The sequence below is a fragment of the Xyrauchen texanus genome, chromosome 43 (assembly GCF_025860055.1).
Source record: "Xyrauchen texanus isolate HMW12.3.18 chromosome 43, RBS_HiC_50CHRs, whole genome shotgun sequence".
Lineage (NCBI taxonomy): Eukaryota > Metazoa > Chordata > Actinopteri > Cypriniformes > Catostomidae > Xyrauchen > Xyrauchen texanus.
In genome coordinates this window covers 26,991,332-27,009,573 of record NC_068318.1, presented here as the reverse complement: position 1 = coordinate 27,009,573, position 18,242 = coordinate 26,991,332, and the positions used below count along the sequence as shown (strand labels likewise).

Here is an 18,242-nt window from a genome sequence, read left to right as displayed (position 1 = left end):
AATAGCTGTTTTTACCATCATGGCTTTAAAAAATGTATCTGAAGCCAATTTCCCCCCAAATTGTATCACATTTATAATTTGCAAGATATGATTTATGCCTTATATAACCCCATATCAGCACTTTACAGATATAAATTCATACATTCATCACATTAACCTCATTAATTATGTTTTTAAGTGAAGAGTTCTGTGGAGCAAATTATGGGTTTTCCGTATCCCGTTTAGTCTTGCTATCAAGTTTTCACAAGCAGGATTAAATATTGAGTCACTGAGTTAAAGATCTGATTATTGGCTGTTATAAACATATGATAAATAATAGTGGAGGCAAAGCAGTGGGTGTGGGAAAGGTTCGGAGAAGCCATGGAGAAGGACTTTCGGTCTGCACCAAAGTGCTTCTGGAAAACCGTCCGCCACCTTAGGAGGGGGAAACGGGGAACCATCCAAGCTGTATACAGCAAAGATGGGACACTGTTGACCTCAACCGATGAGGTTATTGGGCGGTGGAAGGAACACTTTGAAGAACTCTTAAATCCCAACACGCCCTCTATGCTAGAGGTAGAGCCGGAGGATGATGGGGGATCCGATTCTATTTCCCTGGGGCAGGTCACTGAGGTAGTCAAACAACTCCGCAGTGGCAAAGCCCTGGTGATTGATGAGATCTGACCAGAAATGCTGAAAGCTTTGGATGTGGAGGGGGTGTCATGGATGACACGCCTCTTCAACATTGCGTGGAAATCTGGGACAGTGCCTAAGGAGTGGCAGAACGGAGTGGTGGTTCCCCTCTTCAAAAAGGGGGATCAGATAGTGGAGTGGGCCTGGGAATATGCCCATCCGGTCTACATGTGTTTTGTGGATCTGGAGAAGGCGTATGACCGGGTCCCCCGGGAGAGACTGTGGGAGGTGCTGCGGGAGTACAGGGTGGGGGGGTCCCTTCTTAGGGCGATCCAATCCCTGTACATCCAAAGCGAGAGCTGTGTCCGGGTCAACGGCACGAAGTCGAGTTCATTCCATGTGGGGGTTGGTCTCCGCCAAGGATGCGCTTTGTCACCAATCCTGTTTGTGATATTCATGGACAGGATATCGAGGCGTAGTCGGGGTGGGAAAGGTGTGCGGTTCGGTGGGCTGGGGATCTCATCGATGCTTTTTGCAGATGATGTTGTCTTCATGTCATCATCGGTCCGTGACCTTCAACTCTCACTGGGTCGCTTGGCAGTCGAGTGTGAAGCGGCTGGGATGAGGATTAGCACCTCTAAATCTGAGGCCATGGTTCTCAGCAGGAAACCGTTGGAGTGCGTACTCCAGGTAGGGAAGGAGGTATTGCCCCAAGTGAAGGAGTTCAAGTACCTTGGGGTCTTGTTCACGAGTGAGGGGACAATGGAGCGGGAGGTTGGCCGGAGAATCGGGGCGGGGGGGCGGTATTGCACTCGCTCTATCGCACCGTTGTCACGAAAAGAGAGCTGAGCCGGAAAGCAAAGCTCTCGATCTACCGGTCAATTTTTGTTCCTACCCTCACCTATGGTCATGAAGGCTGGGTCATGACCGAAAGAACTAGGTCGCGAGTACAAGCGGCCGAAATGGGCTTCCTCAGAAGGGTGGCGGGCTTCTCCCTTAGAGATAGGAAGAGGAGCTCAGTCATCCATGAGGAGCTCGGAGTAGAGCCGCTGCTCTTTTGCGTCGAAAGGAGTCAGTTGAGGTGGTTTGAGCATCTGGTAAGGATGCCCCCTGGCCGCCTCCCTAGGGAAGTGTTTCAGGCACGTCCAGCTGGGAGGAGGCCTCGGGGAAGACCCAGGATTAGGTGGAGAGATTACATCTCCACACTGGCCTGGGAACGCCTCAGGGTCCCCCAGTCAGAGCTGGTTAATGTGGCTCGGGATAGGGAAGTTTGGGGCCCCCTGCTGGAGCAGCTGCCCCCGTGACCCGACTTCGGATAAGCGGTTGAAGATGGATGGATGGATGGATGGATAAACATATGAATCCCTGAGAGATGAGACCATGCTACTATATCGGTTGTGATGTGTACAGTATATACAGTAGGTAGAAGAGTGTGGATATAAACTTGAAACCCAAACAAGACCAACACTGTCTGATTCACAAAGCACAGAAAGAAAGTGTCTGTACAATCCAATGAGAAATGTAATAGGTGTTATGAGAAATATATGAAGTAGACTGTTTTAAATAGTCATCTTCACCCTGCAGCTAAACAACTCTGAAAATAAATAATAACCATAGTGATTTTGCTTCTATTCATATCACACACACATTAGCATGTCGAATTAATTTTTACATTTGAAAAACATTACCTAAATGTATAGGCCTACATGCATTTTGGATACTGAGCAGCTCAGATTTCCAGCCACAATTATAACTGGGGTTTAACAAAGTTTATTAGGTTTTATTCAGCGCCTCATCTCTAAACGTGAAATAATGAGAGAAACTGCAATTTTATTTACTGTGGGAACAATACTCTCTCCTGTTTGAGTTCATGAGCACATCAATGAGAGAGAAATGCACGGACAGAGATGGATTTACAGTCTTATAGAAATGAACTGTTGATTTCATGTGTTCCAATGTGTGGATTGCTAATTTTCAACAACATGTTAAAATGAAAAAATTGGAAATTTCGTGTACTGTGATTGTGAACTGTGGAATATTCGGGCCATCAGGCAGTCCTTATTGTTGAGCCCTGGGTCAGGTATTCTAAATAACATGATACATATTAAACTCTTCACCATGTGTTTTTAATACAGTGCAATGCAACACCCCAATTAAACATTTTAGGACAGAGCACATTAAATACAAATATACTAACTATAAAAATATTCCATGACTTTTCCAGGCCTGTAAATCACAATTGTAAAATTCCCTTATATTTCCAGGTTTTCCATGACCGTGGAAACCCTGTAATCAGTGAGGACATCTCATAGACTTCCACTTATTTCATAGCAGGCTAATAATATTTTCTATTCTCTACCCCTACCCCTAAAGTTTAGGGCTTAAACCTAACCCTCACAGTAACCTGTGCACATGATTTATGGCTGATTTATGGAAGGTGATTTATAAAATATCCTCACTTGTGTGTTTTCTACTAGTTTCACTACATTAGTGAGGACATTTTTTAAAATGTGGCACTCACAAGTATAGCCAAACCTGTACACACACATACACGCACGCACGCACACACATGCTGGTGCAGCTCTCCTAATGAGGACTCTCCACAGATATGAGTTTTATGCAGTACGAGCTATAGATTCTATCGCCTAATCATATCCCTAAACCAAACCCTCACAAAAAAAAACTTTAGCATTTTTATATTTTCAATAAAACATTGTTTAGAAGGTTTTTAAGCTATTTGAATTATGGGGACACTAGAAATGTCATCATAAACCACATTTATTACATAACACTCTTGTAATTATCAGTTTGTAACTTAAATTTTTTTTCTCATAATTCACCCAAACCTGCCCACACACACACACACACACACACACACACAACCATTGTGTTTCCATTTTTTATGGGGACTTTCAATAGACATAATGGTTTCTATCCCCTAACCCTGACCCTACCCCTAAACCTAACCCTCACAGAAAACTTTCTGCATTTTTATATTTTCAAAAAACATAACTTAGTATGATTTATAAGCTCTTTTCCTCATGGGGACCAACAAAATGTCCCCACAAGGTCAACATTTTCGGGTTTTACTATCATTATGGGGATATTTTGACCCCATAAAGTGATAAATACACACTCACGCTCACACATACACTCACACTCACACACTCACGCTCACACATACACTCACACTCACACACATACACACACACACACAAATTGTTTCACTATATAATTGAGAATATACCTTTAAAAGTTATATTGTTTCACTATATAAGTGAGGATCTCAAAGACTTCCATAGATCTCTCTGCCTCCTCTTACCTTGTGCTTGTACTGCATGTTTCTGCTTCTAAACCGCAAATACCCACTCTGACTGCTGCAACCCACTGAAGCGGGTGAAACAATCTCCAAATCTTACCCATTACATTCTTGTACTATATTCCATTACACTGTCCGAGAAAAGCTAAAACTGTGTATTTGTATTTTCTTTAGTTATAACTCAGAACTACACTGTTTTGAATATTTGGGAAAAACTATTTTCAATATATAAAGCATTCATAAATGTATTTGAAACGAGTTCGCAAGATGGGTAAGGAGGAGGTGGAAACTGGCTGAGCAGTCAATGTAAAATTTAATGGTACAAAGGAACTGAAACATAATATAAAACACACAGACATGCGTGCACACACAGCGGCTGCATGCGTCTCTCTCTAAAGCATCCCCGGCTCTTCCTTTATCTTTCTCCCGCTTATTAGGCAACTCAGCACTGAGCGTGCACCCTCACGGCCCGGTCACGCCCTCCTCCTCGTCACACTCCTCCACCGCCCATTTCAGGCTGGGGAACCATCCGGACTGGCTTATTTCCCTCCCTCACCCAACTGCCCTTCCGGCCATTCCGCCACCCGATGGTCCTCCCGCCTCCTGAGAATCTGAGGGAGAGGGGAGCGAGAAAGAACAAGCGGGAGAGACAGAGAGAGAAAGAGGAGAGAGAGAGAGAGAGAGAGAGAGAGAGAGAAAAGAAAATCCTCTTCTTCGGGTCCTCAGCCACTTCCTCGCCTCTTGGCGGCCAGCAGCAACTCGGCCAGCCGCAGCTCCTCGTCCCTTGGTGGACGGCAGTGGTTCCAACGCCTCCCAGTGGATGGCAGTGGGTCCTCCATTCCATGGTGGATGGCAACGGCTCCTCCACCCGTTGGTGGATGGCAGCGGCTCGCCTGGTGGACGGCAGTGGTGATTTCTCCCGGACAGCATGTCCCCCTACATTTTCTTGGGTTTTGGCACCAATGCAACGAGTTTGAAAGATGGACAAGGAGGAGGCGGGAACCAGCTGAGCAGTCAATGTAAACTTTAATGGAAGAAAGAAACTGAAACATAATATAAAACACACAGACTGTCACGATTCCCTTGTTGTCTGCCCCGAGTTTTCTGTTTCATTCGTCACTGATCACATTCCATGTCACGTTTTCCTTGTTGTCTGCCCCGTGTTTCACTTGTCTGTCTAAAAACTACACTTCCCACAATTCCCTGATCTCTTCACTGCCATCATTGCATCATTGTTCTCACCTGTGTCTCGTTTTGTCATCATCATGTCTCCTGTGTATTTTAAACCCTGCTGTTTCTTCATTCCCCTGTCGATTGTCGATGTATTTGGATGCTTGTTCCCGTGTTCGTTGATGTTTACCCTGCCAGTTTACCTTTGTATGTTTTCCGTGTTTTTGTTGTGTTTCCCCATTGAGGGTATTTCCTTTGTTTTGGTTTTGTCTATTTTAGTTGTTCAATAAAGCTAACCCTGCATTTAGATCCTCGCCCCTCGTCTGCTGTCCTGCTCATCGTAACACAGACAAGCGCACGCACACACACAGCGGCCACGTGCGTATCTCTCTCTCTCTCTCTCTCTCTCTCTCTCTGGCATCCCCAGTTCTTCCTTTATTTCTCTACCCCTGTTTCAGCAACTTAGCGCCAGGCATGCATCCTTATGGCCCGATACAGTATTCTATTCATAATGCCTTGTTTTAGATTTCATTGATACGCAGCAACAACAAAAAAAATCTACTATTTTTCTTTTATTGTTTCAGTCTAAACATCGTTAATAAAAATATAACTTAAGTCTTGCTTTCAGAGAATTTAGTGAGGTTTATGCATAAAATAAGAAAATAAAACTACTGTATTAACTGAAAAAAATGTACTTGATTTCTCTTTGATTGACAAGAGTTTTGTCTTGTTATAGGCATAAACGTTGCTACATTTTGTTAAATGTCTCAGAAAACAAGACAAAATATTTCCATTTTGTTTCTCAAGTGAATGTATCTTATTTAAAGAATATTCAGATATTTTACTGGAAAATTAAAAAAAAAAAAATGGCCAGTAAGAAAATTATTTTTTGCAGTGTATCTATGGTTTCTTCCAATAAAAAAAAAACTCTATCTCTACCTATCCATACATGGTGACACCTTTATATGCTACATTATAACAAATAGCATTGAGTGTTAATCATGTGTTTTTTTTTTTACTGTACAACTATACTCTTTACAATTATAACCATGATGAGTAGGTAAGTATTGTTTATGCAAAGATACACATTATAAAGTGTATTCTAAGGCAGTGGTTACAAACTGGTGGAACGCGAGGCGACAGTGGGTAGTGGGTAGTGAACAAAATGCTGAGATTTACTGCTCATTTAATTCCACTTCTCACTAAAATAACATTCAAATCGAGTTCATGTATTTCTCACAGGCAAAACATAAATGTGTGTCCCCTCTAGTGTACAAACAACAAAATGGTAGTGTCATAAATGTTAAATACATGACATCCAATCAAATTACCCAATCTTTTGTGAACAAAACTGCATCCACTCAAGCATAATGCGTAAGTATGCATCTTACTACATGTCATTTATCGCCAGCACATGGCTAGGTGACAAAGCAAAGTAAAAGCTAGTAAGATTAAAATGGATAAGTGGCTACAGAGAACTCAGACCACAACCACAGCAGCAACCACACAAAGAACTACTCCCAGCAGCGCCGCTGATCCACAGTCCTCTTCGCATCATTAGTAAGCATGAGTGCATCCACTCCTACTAGCCCAATTCACACCGATACCAACAGCGATGTATCCGAAGTTAAAACGCCACATCATCTTAACCAGCAATTCTCAGAATGACCATCAAAGAGGCACAGATATTATGAGAAATATATTTATTTGTGCAACTATACATTTTTTTACATACTTTGGTAGTGAAGAAAATCCCTCGCCACAGTGTGTTTATATGTACAAAAGTACTCTCATTTAGGCATTTAGAAACAAAGCATGCTACTTTGAAAAATAAATGTCTTTCAAAAAACTCTTGTCAAGTTTAAGACAACTCGGGAGTAGTAAGGCCATTCTAACAGTGTCAGAAAACCTAAATAGGAAGGGTCTTGAAACATCCTAGAAGGTGAGATACAGAGTGGCTAAGATGGGCAAACCCCATACTATTGTGGAGGACTTCATTCTTCCTGCAGCAGCTGATATACACTGGCGGCCAAAAGTTTGGAATAATGTACATATTTTGCTCTTATGGAAAGAAATTGGTATTTTATTCACCAAACTGTCAGGACATTAATAATGTGAAAAATTACTATTACAATTTGATGTTTTAAAACAACTATTGCTTCGCATAGAAGCTAGCGAATTCTACGCTTTACAGATTGATGAATCAACTGATGTAGCTGGTTTAGCTCAACTGCTGGTATATGTCTGGTACATTCACAAAGGTTCAATTATGGAAGATGTACTTTTCTGCAGACCATTGGAAGGCAGGGCAACTGGGGAGGACATTTTAAATGTCTTAGATAGCTCTGTAACAAAATGTGTGGGCATCTGTACTGATGGAGCGAAAGCCATGACAGGGCAGCATAGTGGAGTGGTAACACGCGTTCAAACAGTTGCGCCCTGTACACTTGGGTCCACTGCAGCATCCACAGAGAGGTGCTGGCCACCAAGGGAATGCCTGACCGTATGAAGGAACTTTTGGACAATGCTGTGAGAATTTTTTACATTGTTAAAGCAAGGCCCTTGAATTCTCGTTTGTTTACTACATTGTGCAGTGAAATGGGCAGCGGCCACATCACGCTGTTACTCCATCCTGACAGTTTGATTTGAGGGACGAACTTAATTTTTTTTTTATCTGCCATCCTTTTGAATTGTATCACCGCTTGCATGATGAAGAGTGGCTCACAATACTGGCTTATCCGGGTGATGTTTTTTCCCATCTGAATGAGCTGAACCTCGGATAACAAGGAATTTCCACAACCCTATTCAACGTGAAGGACAAAATGGAGGCCATGATAAGGAAGTTGACTCTCTGGTCTAACTGTATTAATGATTTTTATTAGCAAATGAGCTCAGCCTTACTGACAAAGTCAAGTGTGACATAATAAAACACCTTTCTGAGCTGGCCTTGCAATGGCGTAGATTCGTCCACGAGACGGACAATGTAAACAACTGGATTCGCCGTCCATTCTCTGCCACACACACAGCACACTTGCCCAATTTTGAGCAAGAGAGTCTAATTGAAATCTCTACAAGTGGCTCTTTGAATATTGACTTCACACAAAAGTCACTGCCAAATTTCTGGATAGCCTTGCGTGCAGAGTATCCTGCCCTGGCAAATCATGCTGTAAAGACATTAATGCCCTTTGCGACAATGTACCTTTGTGAAAGTGTGGTCTCAGCACTTACTAGCATAAAGAACAAATATAGACACAGACTGTGCGTAGAGAAGGATTTAAGACTCAAATATAACTCCAATATAACTAAACAATGCAGAGTTATGCAAGTCATTTCAAGCACACCCATCTCATCATTTATGGTGTCATTTATTCAAAATGAATACGACTGGTTGTATACAAAAGACATTATAAAAGGGAGATATTTTACAAAGTTGAATGTGTTACATGTGCACGTTTTCAAAAATACATTGTGTGACTGTAGTAGTGAGTGTGAGAGAGGGGTACGCAGAAGGATGTTAAATGCCTGGGGAGATACACCACTGTAAAATGTTTGTGAACCACTGTTCTAAGGATTTAAGACCTTTTAATGCATTAAATAGAAATTGTTCAGCAGAAAAGCTAAAAATGCTATCAAAATGCTACATTATTTGATAATTTTTTTAAATGCATTTATCTCAAAAACATCTGCACAAATCAGTTTACAGCCTCTATGTGGCCTCATAAAACCATAAATGTTCACATTTTGACAATAGCAGCCTTGCCATTATTGTTTTGTTATTGTAATGACTCTCTAAGATCCTGTCAATTCAAAGCTGCAGGAGGACATGCTATTACAACAAACGTGGCTCATATGTATCAATACGGGGAATAATGAGCAGTTCTTTTTAACTTCCTGTCCTTTAGAAGTCTCTAGTGTAAAAGACTGAAGTGCAATTCAAAAGATCAGAAGAAACATTATCTGAATTCACAGTCAGAACACAGATTTCCAGAGCCATTCATTAGTCTTTTATCTGGAAGAGAAAGATAGAGACACAAACAGACAGAGAGTACTCACAGATCCCGTCGGAAGTTAAGTCTTTTCCTGAGTGTGGAAACTCGCAGATGGCAGCCCAATTTGACGGGTGAGGTACATGACAAAGTCCTGCTCTGAACCATGTTGATCTGAACTCATGTGGATCAGCATGTGGTACACACACACACCCTACTGCAGACTCCTCATACTGAACTTACCGCACACCCCCCTCTCCTCTCTATTACCTCTTTATCTCTCTCGGCACAGCCCGCGTCTTGTCCTGCGGTGACCTGGATCCTACATTCTGCGCATGTGTGTGTTGCAGATCAGTGCTGCTTGTTTTCTCACCTGAGGTTTAGCAGCGGTCAGATCACCAGCAGAGAGTGCAATATGACCATCAATGTCTCAGAGACTGTCTTGAGTAGTAATAGACTGATATATATTGGCGAGACCAATTTGGACATTAATTGCATTGGCGAATATCCGTGTCAGATTGGAGGGGTTGTCAGGTGTTTTCAGCATCCATCAGTGCTCTGCGTAAACACATGCAAGACTGATGCTGCTTTTACAGCATCTCACACAGGAGAACTGCGTTTGTAGATGCTGTGTCAGGTTTAAAATTAATTCTGTTCAGTGTGCTGCATCTAGCTTTTTTAGTGTAAATATGCATTTGACCTGAACAGCCCCTTAGTTATTTCCAAAATCGAACGATATCCTATGTTATCAATCGATAATAAAAACAATTACACCATTCAAATTCTTAAAGCGGAAGTGTGTAATTTCTGCAGCACAATCACAATTGCAAAAATCAAACAAATTCCTGAAAAATTCCCCCCGTCTTTCATTAGATGTATAAAATGCTAGTTCTGTCCCAAAGTCATGGCATTGGTCAAGGCAATGTTGTTGTGTTGGGTTGGACGTGCTGCTCAAACAAACAGATACATGTTTTTTATAGCACCACAGAGCCTCTGGGACTCTACATATTAAGCTGGGATACAAGAAATAATTTTTAATAAAAGTTACACAAATCACCTATAAGGTTTTTTATTATTATTATTGTGTAAAATAAGCCATTTTTATTGGACAAATCTTATGCACTTCTCATTTGAAAACATTAAATTGTATAAGGCATCCTGTATATCAGCATTATATTGGCCATTCAGAATCCTGCTCTCTAAATATCAGCATCGGCCTTGAAACTAGCAAATATGCATAAGGAAAAGAAGAAAAGAGTGATAAATAATGACTAGCAGTGGTAGTTGTCTTATAGATGAGGTCATCGGAGTTGGAATGCTCTGATTATGTACAGTCATGGGAAAAGAAAGTACACCCTCCTTGAATTCTATGGTTTTACATATCAGGACATAACAAAAATCATCTGGTCCTTAGCAGGTCTTAAAATTAGGTAAATACAACCTCAGATGAACAACAACACATGACGCATTACACCGGGTCATAATTTATTTAACAAAAATAAAGCCAAAATGGAGAATCCATCCTTAGAAAAACTAAGTACTGCTTCCATAGGAATGAAGAGGCTTAGTAGTAGCCAGGTGCTACTAATCAATGTGGTAACCCTTGATTAATTGATCCTCAGCAAGTGTTACCACATCTATAAAAGCCAAAGTTTTAGCAGTTTGCTGGTCTGGAGCATTCAGGTGTGTGTTAACACAATTCCAAGGAGGAAAGACATCAGCAATGATCTTTTTGAATTCAATCGAATTGTTGCTGCCCATCAAACTGGGAAGCGTTATAAGGCCATTTCTAAACAATTTAAAGTCCATCATTCAACAGTGAGAAAGATTATTCACAAGTGGAAAACATTCAAGACAGTTGCCAATCTTCGCAGGAGTGGACATCCCAGCAAATTCACCGCAAGGTCAGACCATGCAATGCTCAGAGAAATTGCAAAAAACCCAAGAGTTACATCTCAGACTCTACAGGCCTAAGACGAGACCAAAGTGGAGATGTTTGCCCATATTGCACAGCGCCACATTTGGCGAAAACCAAACACAGCATATCAGCACAAACAGCTCATACCAACTGTCAGGAACGGTGGTGGAGGGGTGATGATTTGGGCTTGTTTTGCAGCCACAGGACCTGGGCACCTTGCAGTCACTAAGTCGACCATGAACTCCTCTGTATACCAAAGTATTCTAGAGTAAAATGTGAGGTCATCTGTCCAACAGCTAAAGCTTGGATGAAATCCGGTCATGCAACAGGACAATGATCCCAAGCACACCAGAAAATCTACAACAGAATGGCTGAAAAAGAAAAGAATCAAGGTGTTGCAATGGCCCAGTCAAAGTCCAGACCTCAACCCGATTGAAATGTTGTGGCGGGACCTTAAGAGAGCTGTGCATAAACAAATACCCACAAACCTCAATGAACTGAACCAACGTTGTAAAGAAGAATGGGCCAAAATTCCTCCACAACGATGTGAGAGACTGATAAAGTCATACAGAAAACGATTACTTGAAGTTATTGCTGCTAAAGGTGGTTCTACAAGCTAGTGAATCATAAGGTGTACTTAGTTTTCACACACGGCTTCTCCATTTTGGCTTTATTTTTGTTAAATAAATCATGACAAAGTGTAATCTGTCATGTGTTGTTGTACATCTGAGATTGTATTTACCTAATTTTAAGACCTGCTAAGGACCAGATGATTTTTATTATGCCCTGATACATAAAACCATAGAATTTAAGGAGGGTGTAATTTCTTTTTCACATGACTGTCTTAGGGTCTTCACTGTGATCCATTCAGTGTAACGGGACACACAAGCAACCTGAACATTCATCACCTGTACTGAGCATTAGCTGCTCTTACGTCACAACACAAAACAGATCAAAAATAAGCTCAGGAATCAGCTGAAATCAGGTTGCTGCGAGCGCAAAAATGTGCTGCTGGCCACTTTGTACGTACTTTAGCAGGTGTACAGACATGCACACACTCACGCATAGAATCACATAATTCTAACTGTAACATACTGGCCCAAGTCTAAAGAGCCCACGTCTCAGTGATTTTCCAGACCCAGATATGGTTTGAGTTCTTCCTTCAGTGTAATAATTTTTTGACCATTTGTATTGTCTGCCAAGCTAAAATAATAAGTCTGATCACTTAGAAAAGTAAAAGCACATCTCTCTCTGCTACAAGCTGATTTGAGGTATCAATCAAAACTGTAGAACTAACAGTGCAGGTTAAGTTATGTGTTAAAAGCTTCATACTTAAAGGAACATTCTGGGCATTGACAGCATTTGTGCCATAATTTTGGATTATATTGAGGCAATTACATTCAAAGTGAATGGGGCCAATCCGTAGACATTAAAATACTCACTATTTAACAAGTATAGCCACAAGATGTAAACAAAGATTTTTAGTGCAATAAAATTGCTGAAAGTCAGCATGAAATGGAAGTTGCGACCGACTTCAGTATTGTGACGTATTTCCGAGTGAAACAGCTTAGCGAACAACAAAACATTTTGGGTGGGGATTTTAGTTTATCAATTGGATGTTGATTGGATTGTGAAAATATGGCCGTTGCATAGGGGAATGGAGGTAGATCTGAATGCAAATTTGCAGTGGACAGACACACACCTACCACCTTGCTGCTCGAGTCAGAGTCGGTTATCGGAGAAATTGAGCAGCAATCTGAACACATTCATGATCAAACTGACAACATAAACGTACGAGAACATTGCAGTCTTTACTTATGAACAGAGGCGTTTCCAGCATTGAAGGACATCAGGGGCTTAGCCCAGACCATTTTATTTTCACACTAGTAACCACATCTCTGCAGTCCAAAGCTGGTGAGAGGGTATTATTTGAGTTTTGCTCTTGCTGGGCCTGTTTCTACAGTTCCTAAATCTTCCACTCTAGTACTATCCTCGACTAATTCATCCTCTCTCCTCCCTGAATCATCTGTGATGCAAAAGAACAGATACAGCACATAACGTATTGCAAATCAGCTTCACACAACTAATTCATCATGTGCTACATATGTCAAATTGTAGACCAATACCATTGAAGAAAATGTATTGGGAAGAGCAGATCAGTGTGATTGCCCTAAGATCTATCATGATTCTTGAATTTTCATGTACATTACCATAAAGTCATCACAAAAGAGTTATATTATAGTGAGTAAAGTGAGGTAAAAAAATATTGAATACAAATAATTTATATATTTTTGACATAAATAGGATCATATACATCATTTTGACTAAGTTAAAGCAATACATGAATAACTTTAGTATAACTGTATATAATTCTCATCATCTCTATGAGAATAATTCATCTGTCAAAATCCTTTCATTAGGATCACTGGGATAAATAATGTTTCACTTTTAACTTTAAAGTAAAGATTAATTGTTACCAGTTTCCATGCCTGATGCACAGCTGCTGCTGCTCAGTCTGTTGCTCATCTTTGCTACACTCTACAAAACCATTTAATCAAATCAAGGTGTATATTTACTACAAACTAATATCACAAAACAAGTCACACATACATTTTATGCTAATGCTTATTGGTTATCCTTAGCGAAAACAACACCTGATAAACAAGAAAAGTACACTCCGAACGGGACTAGAACCACGGGCTCCAGCGTGAGAGGTGAACGTGTTAACAATGAGCTACCAAGATGCATTAATGTTTACAAGGAGTGGACCTCTTGAGGTTTAGCCTACTGTAGGTGAATGCCAGCTAGATGATGATCTTCAGACTTTAAGGACAAAAACAAATGTGAATTCTTACCCACTGACTTCTTTCGGAAAAATCCCCAAAGCCTCATTTGCTTCATTTTTGCTGTCTTTCCTGCTAACTGCTGTTAACTCGCCACTAAGTAACGTTAGTTGATGTCAATGACTGTGCTAGCTCCTCCCCTACCTGCTACATATTCAACAGAGAGGAAGAAACGGAGTCGCCCATAGGCTACTGACAGCAAAGGAACTTCTTCTATAGGCTAGATTATGCCTATGTCTATTTTTACAGGCTGTATGCAGTATGTGCAAAGCCAAAGCACAATGAAATAAGGCAACATATGATTTCGGGGGTTTACATAGGCTTTTGTCCGGTTTCATATTTGTCAGTCAACATTTCAAAATACATTCGGGTCTACACTCAAAACATTCGGGGCTGAAGCCCCAGCAAAATCGGCTGCCGCCGCCTCTGCTTATGAGGAGGCTGTAGCCGTTGAAAAACGAGTGAGTAAAAGTTAACCAAGTTTTGATTAAAATAAAACTTACTCATGCTGTGCATACCAAGATAACTGCATTCAAAAATATAAATAAACTCCAGAGGCATTTGAAGCATTGTATTCATTAGCAATCACCTCAGCAATTCAGGTGTGAAATGTCTCGAACACAACCGCAAATTCGCCGTTATTCCTCCTCATTCAAAATGTAAATTCAAACCAGCTGACCCATGACCAAGGAAGTTAAGGAACGATAGTTTTGAATGAAAAGAGACTAAAATACACCTTGCCATCTTCACCAATATGCGATTTATGCTTCCTTCAACTCTACGCATGTTTGTGGTATTTATAAGATAAGGGCAGGGATTAAGCAGACAAAATGATTGGAGAAGTCCTGCACATGTCACCAGAGAGAAGCCTGTCGTTTCACCGGAAGTTCAAGTTATTACATTTTTATTAAAGATTACGAGGAACGTTGTTTTTTTTTTACAAAAAATAAAACATGCATGTATGAATTATTCACAATAAGATCAATAACATGCATTAGAAAATAGATAGGGTGGATTTTCTTTTTATGCCTATTTTAATAACCAATTCTGTGTAAAGTTATATCCAATTGTACAACTTTATTGCCATGATGGCGTAACGCTGTAAACCCTTTAATCCTGCTAAAATGATGATTTAAACAATTTACAGGTTAAAGCTCATCCTACGCATGATGCAAATTTCGCAATAGTAATAGTGATGCTTGCCTTAGAAAGCTCCATAAATTAAGTGATAGATAGGCTTTTAAGACAAATAGATGGTCCACTACATATCGCTCAGGAACATTAAAAAGCAACAACAAACACAAAACGTATTACTGCACAAACAGTAATGCTCAAGAACATGTTTTATAAATCCAGACTAAAGAACACAGTGTTCTGAAGGGTTGGATAAAACAACACCAATGACCACAAACGCCTGGAGGAAATAAAGCTCATGTGATATTCCAGCCGGGGATTGGCGTGATCTCTGCCCAGCTGGGCACAACAAGAACATCACAGGTATTTTCACTAAAAAAATCTTGCTTAGCAGATTTCAACCTATTGCAGCACCAGGATTTGCTCAACAGAAATATGATTCTTCTGAGAAAACAACAAAAAATGATCTAAGAAGATGCAATGGGTTGTTTGGCATGCCTACCATGGGAAAGTTACATTGCAGAGCTATTTTTGAAGGTGGCAAAGTGTACAACATAAAAAGCTAGATCTGTGGTCAGACTCTCAAAACCAGACAACCGATGTTGAACTTGATACAGAAAGAATAACAACTTCAAAAGCAGCACCCTGCTGAAATGTCAGATCATGTCAATAACTTTTAAGTGTCTGTCATTGTGCAATGACACACACAGGAGAAATAAACTTTTGCCAAGTGACAGAATATGAATTTGCATACTATCTGTCCTATATTGTACACCAGATTATAATTCATTTGGATGCCTGCCAAATCATTGTATGTCGGAAACGGTATGTCAATAGTGCCCAGATGGCATAATATTGACTGTGGACTTTTGATTTAAGCATCTGTGCATGCTTTTTTTTGGGGATAACATTTTAATACAGAAGGGTATGCAGATGTATCACATATCACATGGTATCAAGATCAAATTTGATGATATATATGTATATACAGTATTTCCATCACAAGACAGTCTGCAAATGGGATTTAGTCATTCGGTTGAGCTTACTGTGATCTGACAACCACTGCCCCTTGTTGGACATAAGAGGGAACAGTGGTGAGATGTCACTAATGCTTATGATGGCATTAGAAGCATAAATGCAAGACCAATAAGTTGAATGACTCAATTAATCAGGCTCAAAACAAACTTTATAATAGAGTTTAGGTCTTGGTCTCAGCTCAGCCACACACAATGAATATGTTTGGTGTGTACCTGTCCTCACGGGTGATGGGGCTCAGGTAGCGTGTGGACTCTTCCTCATGGCTGCTCTGCAAGCTGCTCTGCTGGCTGCTGTAACACAGAGTGCCAAATCTGAATCAGAACATCTGAAATACACACAGATCTGATTTCCTCTCATGAGAATGAAACAACAGACAGTGCAATATGAACACATCCAGTAGTAACAGCTTTAAACTATGTCTGAAAACCTTTACTAATTAAACAAGACCAAGAGCATTGAAATGCACTACATGCAGTGTAAACAGAATTATAGAGTTCTCTTTTAACAGATGAAGCACAAACAAATATTTGAATAAACCTGTACACTTCAAACAAAGCAATGTTATGAGAGTGCCTCAGAGTCACAGTTATTACACTTTTGAGGGGAAATAAGCCTATGAATGGCTTAGTTATAGGTGTCTATGTATATTAAGATGGAATGGAAGAAACAATTTTATTGAAGGTATATTTATTAAAACTTTACACATACAGGCGTACGTTCAAGAAAATACACAAGCCAACAAACTGAACAAACTCTCAACGAACTCTCCATTAGAGGGCAGCAGAGAGTGTTCAATTTGTTATACGCAAGTACTGCTGATGCATTTATAGCATAATGTTGATAACATCAGAAAATACCAAAAATTATACAAAATTGCACACACACACACACATACACACACAAATAATAATTTTTCAAATACAGAAAGGCACTTACAATGGAAGTGAATTGGGCCAGGCCATAAACATTTAATACAAAACATTTTAAAAGTGTAGTCACAAGATGTAAACATTGTAAATGCTAACATGATATTAGCGGAATAAAATCTCTGTTGTGTGGTAAGAGGTTTACCAGTGTAACGTCATCATGGAAACAAATTTGTAACTGTGATATGATTAAAAAGCAATTTTGTTACACTAAAATCATTTTAACATGTATAAAGTTTATGTCTTGTGGCTATACTTTTGAAACAGTGTGTATTTTAATGTTTATGGCCTGACCCCATTCACTTACATCGTATGTGGCTTACTGTAACTGTGATTTTCACTTTTTTTTTAATAAACATACTGTAGACAGTTCGAAATAATCTTCTGTGGTAAACAACAATTTGCCACAAATGCTATCGATTGATTGTATTGAACCCTGAACATTCCTTTAAACCACATTAGAACAATAGATCAACTTCGATCTAAACCTAACATAAATTATCAAATATTTTACAGTTTTCCCAATGTGTAAAATGTACAGTGAGCTGTTATCACAAAGCTCACACAGTTCTGTTAAAATGTCTAACATGCAGTCTGTGCATTTAACCACAATAGCAGTTCCATGGGCTCATTTCTCAGAATGAAAAGGAAGCAGGTGATAAAACCGTGTAACATCACACGATAACAAAGCCCTAGATCAGTTAAAACTGGTGTGTTTAAGAGGCTTGTCTACCACTTGACAGCTCATGGTAAACAAGTGATTCACACCAACACACCAACCCTAAAAAAAACACATCAGATATGTACAAGCCTAAATTTAACTGATCAACCAGAAGTCAACATCACAACAGAAATATCCAGCATGTTGTATTTTTTTGTCTAATACAAAAATAAAATGCCTTTGAAGGTAATGAATATTTAGGTAGTATCTGGGCGAACTCCCGTCAGCATTCCTGGCAGCATTAGGCGCCTGCTTGTTCCTCCCTCAAGCCTATAAATGTCACAGTCGGGACTTCAGTCCCTTCCGTATGAATGGAACACACACATTGCCTAATGTACCACAGTCAAGCTCGCACTCCAAAGGCTCAAATGAAGTCAAGCACATTTATCATAATGGACAGTGGGGAATGGAGAATGGATGAGTTTAGTGTGCTGAGATTAGGCAGTGCAGGATAGGGTTGGGATGGACTCTGGACGGGAGTTTGAGGTGAACGTGCATGTGGTCGCATTCTCATACAGACCTGCTCTCGCTGCCGTGCTCTTTTTTCTCGCCACCTCTGAGCCACTTGCGCAGGA

General features: G+C 40.2%; 1 protein-coding gene across 1 annotated transcript in view; it reads right to left on the bottom strand.

Moving 5' to 3' along the window:
- Positions 1 to 9,255, bottom strand: part of LOC127635649 (protein Aster-B-like) — a 62,722-nt gene extending 53,467 nt beyond the window's left edge. The window contains exon 1 of the mRNA XM_052115832.1: positions 9,155 to 9,255. Coding sequence (XP_051971792.1) covers positions 9,155 to 9,255 — 101 coding nt within the window. The remainder of the gene's footprint in view (positions 1 to 9,154) is intronic.
- Positions 9,256 to 18,242: the final 8,987 nt, after the last annotated feature.